Source organism: Caloenas nicobarica, chromosome 34 (genome assembly GCF_036013445.1).
Source record: "Caloenas nicobarica isolate bCalNic1 chromosome 34, bCalNic1.hap1, whole genome shotgun sequence".
NCBI classification, from domain to species: Eukaryota; Metazoa; Chordata; class Aves; order Columbiformes; family Columbidae; genus Caloenas; species Caloenas nicobarica.
The window spans coordinates 1,268,020-1,273,357 of NC_088278.1; the positions used below are offsets into that span (position 1 = coordinate 1,268,020).

The 5,338-nt window shown below is 55.3% G+C and overlaps 1 protein-coding gene across 1 annotated transcript; it reads left to right on the plus strand.

Annotated features, from left to right (window-relative positions):
- The first annotated feature begins 4,189 nt into the window (after nucleotides 1-4,189).
- Nucleotides 4,190-4,759, plus strand: LOC136000669 (olfactory receptor 14J1-like). The gene has a single exon (XM_065654600.1). The coding sequence runs from the start codon at nucleotides 4,190-4,192 to the stop codon at nucleotides 4,757-4,759; it is 570 nt and encodes a 189-aa protein (XP_065510672.1).
- The last annotated feature ends 579 nt before the right edge of the window (nucleotides 4,760-5,338 follow it).

Here is a 5,338-nt window from a genome sequence, read left to right on the forward strand (position 1 = left end):
TGTGCTGTTTGACACCCATGGAGTCACCGCCAGGCGTGGTGGGACAAGTCACACAGCTTGGGGTGCTGCAATGGCTGGGTACAGGCTTTTCAGGAGAGACGGGCTGGAAGGGTCAGCAGTGGGATTCCCTCAGAGTGAAGAAGTTGCTTGGATGTGTGGAGCTCCTTTATGTGGGGAGTGACAAGATGGGTTTTCCCTTGTGAGTGAGGGCACCAATGACAAAGCCCTGGGGCTGTGGGGGCACATGGCCATGCCCTTCAACAATCTGGTGCCACCGAAAATGGGGCACAGCAGTCAGGGAGAGGCACCAGGATAAGGAGGAGAAGAGCAGCACTAAAAGACTGTGCAAGGGAAATTGGAAATTATTTCCTTTTTCTTGAATAAACTCTGGATGGAACCCTGCTACTGCTGCCATTTTAGTGGCCTCTGCCTGGGCTCAGGAGAGTCCTGGAGGGCAGGGCCCCTTTTCTTTAGGGGGCACCGGGGGCTCCCCGGGCGAGTGGTCCCTGCCCTGGCTGGAATTGGAGGGACCGTGGCTGGAGCAGTCCAGGGAGAGTCCGGAACTTGAGAAACTTTGGGGTTCCACCACCAGGAATCTCCTAAGTTTCAAAAGGAGAAGCGGCCAGTCCTGTACCGGGGCAGGAGAATAACCCCATCCATCAGGAGAGAAAAGGACATGACACGCTGAGCAGTGACCCTGAGGGGAAGGGCCTGGGCACTACAAGGGCCGCCACACAAGCCCGTGCTGCACGCTCACCATGAACAAGGCAGCTGCACACGGGGCTGCATGAGGAGGAGCGTGGGGACCCAGACACCTGGAGTTCTCATCCCATTCGGTTCAGCACTGGTGTGACCCCACACACACGGGTGTGTGCCAGTGTGCGGCTCCCAGTTTAGAGAAGCAGGGAGGAACTGGAGAGCGTAGGGCTGTGCCAAGGCAGGGGTCAGGACCTTGTGCACATGGTGTGGGATGCTGAGGGACCTGGGCTGCTCTGGCCCAGCAGCGCTGGGGAGGCTGCAGCAGTGTAGGAGTAGCCTGAGAGTGCTGGAAGGGTGGTTTCAGAGATGGTGGAGGTTTTCTTCATAGTGAGAAAGAGCATGAGAAAGAAATAATGGCACAAAGTGCAGCTGGGGAGGTCCAGGCCGGACATGAGCAGGAAGGAATGTGAGTGGAAGGGCAGTGCTGTGGTGGAGCAGGTCACCCAGAGGGAGTCTGCAGCAGCCCAAGGCTTTGTGCTTCAAGGAACAGCTGGGGAGGATGGAGAGAGATCAGCAAAGGAAGGAAGATGCTCAGACAAGAGCAAGGTGGGCAGCAGGGGGGATGTGTCCAGCCTGCAGGGCAAGAGGTGCAGGGGATGCCACAGCATAGGACAGGCTGTCGTGGAGAGGATCAAGGGATGTAAAGAGGTTTAAAGCCCCCAACAGATATGAGCTCCTTCTCTCCTTGGCTGTGGCTGTTGTCTCCAGCTCTGATGCCTGTGAGGAGACACCTTGTCCTTACAGCACAGGGGCCTCATGGCCTCCTTGTCCCCAGCCAGGAACCTGGGAGGTGTGGGACCATAGTCCTGCCCTTGGCCTTGCACAGCCCCACATCACACTGTCCCAGGAAGGGCCCTGGGCAACGTGGGAGGGACAGGATCTGCCTTCCCAGGGCTGGGGGTCAGGGCTTGGCCCTTTGGTTAATGAAACACATCCAGGTGTACTGATCATCAGAGAGACCTTCACATTGCTTGTCCTGACCTGCCATCTCTGCCTCCAGTTTTCTTCTCTAACCAGACCCTGGGGTCAGTTCCTCAGTAGTGTTCGTCAGTGGGACCCATTAACATTACAAGAAACTTTGCAGTTTGAATCTGACTTGGACTTCTTGAGAGGTTTCTTCAGCTTCCTCCAGGCTCTGAAGTTCATAGCCTCAGCACCAAACCCACCAGAGGGGTCATTAAAGTGCCTTGGGCTGCTCCTGTGCTGCTGAGCTGGGCTGGGCTCCTGGGACACAGGGAGCTCATGGCAAGCGGCAGCGCTGCAGAGAGACAGCTCTGCCCAGGAGCAGCTCCTCTGCAAAGCGCAGCAGGGCTGAGGGCTCTGCCTGGGGATCTCAGGGAGACAAGCAAGGCAGAGAGAGATTAAAGGTGGTCAGGATGGGGAGGATGACTGAGAGCTCACTGGAGGAGAAATCTTTGCAGCCTTTGCCCTGGTAAGTCTCTGGGTGCAGGGCAATGCAGCTGCAGTTCCTGGAGGCATCTCCTCAAGTTAGCACAGGCACAGCTTGTGGGATCTGTAAGGAGGGGGCTCTTGTCAGGCAATTTTGAACAGCTGTGAAGCTGGGTGAGCAGCCAGGGGTGCCCAGGGCTGTCCTGCAGAGCAGGGTCCCTGCACCCCAGGGCTGTGCCGGGGCAGGGACTCTGCCGCCTGCCAGGGTCAGCGCTCAGCCTGCCCGGGGAGATCCCAACAACATTGAGAGAGGAAGCTGTGGGGGGAAGGAGCGACCCCTATCAGGACAGGAAAGGTGCTTCTGCTGTGGAGAGGATGCTGTGTGGGTCAGGGCTGCTCACACCTCCAGATCACCCCCAGGATTTTTCCAAGGGGATGCCTCAAGCAGAAGATTAATGCAAGGATTGTCTAGACAGATAAGGAGCTTTCCTGAGCCTGCCTTTTTTGTTTCCTATCCCAACGGTTGGAGAGTGCAGGAAAGGATACAAGGAAAATGAGCTCTCATGCTTAAGCAAGTCACTGAGACTCCTGAGCTGCAAGTTTGAATGATCAGTACATCTGCCAGAAGCCTCAGAACATCCCTTCACCACCTCTCTTCCTGTGGACAGCACCTGCATCACCTTTGCTGAACCCGTCAGCCTTAACCTGACCTGTCCTGTTTTCCAGCCTGCAAACAGAGAGATGATCCCAGGCAAACAGGCAGGATCTGCAGGGCCAGGGTGAGGGCACAGAGGGTGGGATGGGGTCTGTGAGCAATGACAGAGAAAAGACATGAACAGGGAAACACCTCCCAGGAGGAAAATCTTCAGGTAGCAGGGATGTGATCTGGGAAAGAGAGGAAATCAAAACCAGAAATGCTGGGGGAGGGAGAACAGAGAAAACTCCCTATGACCCCCAGCATATGTGTGTTAGCTGAAAGCTCCATGGAGAAGCATAGAGATGCTGTGACCAAGAAAATGCTGTTGGGCTTGTGAAATGATCCGTGTGTGTCCTGGGCTAAACATGTCATGGTCTGAGGTGGATCCCTCTGCTCTCAGCAGTGCTTGGTGGCTTTTCAGGGTAACACGGCAGTGTGATCACCATTTCAGAAAGGTGCCAGCCCAGGGCAGATGGAGGAAGACGGAGGGACAGACCAGCTACCCTCACTCTGCACTGACCCACAGGCATCCTCTGGTCTTGCAGGACTCGCTCTGTTCTCCCTGAGTGCAGCAGAAATGCTGAGGGTTTCTGACACCCAAGAACACTCCCCAGGCTGTGAGGGGAGAAGGAGCTGTAGAAACGCCAAACCTCTCAAACACAGTTTCTCAGCCCTGCGGGTACAGATGCTGAGAGTCCCTTCTGCAGCAGGAGCGGTTCCATCTGACAAAGCTGAACCCCAGGACTGGCCCCTGCCCCACCCCATCACACAGGCTCAGGCTGACTCCTCAAGAGCCCCTGGGCAGAGACCCTGCTCTTCATTGCACACTCATCAAGCACCGACGAGGGCTCCAGCCAGAACGTTCTCCTGGAAAAAGAAAAGGGTCTCTTTGTGGGAGGGGCTGTGGGAAATGACTTTGGTTTTGCTCAGAGAAGTCTCATCTAAACCGTCACTGTCTTTTCCTCCTTGCACAGGTCCTCATGCCCACAGGCATAGCAAATGTCCAACAGCAGCTCCATCACCCAGTTCCTCCTCCTGGCATTCACAGACACACGGGAGCTGCAGCTCTTGCACTTCTGGCTCTTCCTGGGCATCTACCTGGCTGCCCTCCTGGGCAACGGCCTCATCATCACCACCATAGCCTGTGACCAGCACCTCCACACCCCCATGTACTTCTTCCTGCTCAACCTCGCCCTCCTTGACCTGGGCTCCATCTCTATCACTGTCCCCAAATCCATGGCCAACTCTCTGTGGGATACCAGGGTCATTTCCTTTGCAGGTTGTGCTGCCCAGGTCTTCTTTTTAGATTTCTTCTTAGGTGCAGAGCATTCTCTTCTCACCGTCATGTCCTACGACCGCTACGTTGCCATCTGCAAACCCCTGCACTACGGGACCCTCCTGGGTAGCAGAGCTTGTGTCCATATGGCAGCAGCTGCCTGGGCCACTGGGTTTCTCAATGCTCTGCTGCACACGGCCAATACATTTTCACTGCCACTGTGCAAGGGCAATGCCCTGGACCAGTTCTTCTGTGAAATCCCCCAGATCCTCAAGCTCTCCTGCTCAGGCACCTACTTCAGGGAAGCTGGGCTCCTTGTGGTTAGTGTCTGTTTAGGATTTGGGTGTTTTGTGTTCATTGTGGTGTCCTATGTGCAGATCTTGAGGGCCGTGCTGAGGATCCCCTCTGAGCAGGGACGGCACAAAGCCTTTTCCACGTGCCTCCCTCACCTGGCCGTGGTCTCCCTGTTTGTCAGCACCATTATGTTTGCCTACCTGAAGCCCCCCTCCATCTCCTTCCCATCCCTGGACCTGGTGGTGTCTGTTCTGTACTCAGTGGTGCCTCCAGCAGTGAACCCCCTCATCTACAGCATGAGGAACCAGGAGCTCAAGGATGCCCTGTCGAAACTCATATATTAGTGTTTTCTGAAGCAATAAACTGCCCATCTGCTTCTACATAGCCATTTTAATGTAACTAGTTGCAGGTCCAGTCTCTCATCTGTACTTTCTGTGGTTGCTGGCTTTTTTTTAATTGTGATAATGTTTTAATTCCCTTTCTAAATCACTGTCTGCTTTTCTTTTATAACCAGTGTCTGTGTAAATGAGGAGCCATGATCTGTGTCCTCTGGCAGCTTGGTCACTGTCCTGCTGTGTGTCAGTCCTGTGAGCGCAGGCAGGGACAGGCCATGGGCACTGCTGTGACAGAGCTGGCCTCACAACAGCCTTTCCAGAAAGAAAGGTCATCTCCTATGGGCAGGGCCTGAAGGTTAAGGTCTTTTTACAAACCTTCTCTCAAGAACATGCCCAAGAAAATGGCCACAGATGCAAGCACCACTGTACAGCTGCACAGTGTGTGTGTGCAGGGCTGGGCACACAGCAGTGTCCTCTCACAGCCAGGCCTCCTGCCAGAGACCTGCAGGACCAGCAGAGCAGGGGCTGGGCTGTGCCCCTGTGCACTGGACACCCCATGGAAGCTGCCCCAGGGCATCGTCATGGACT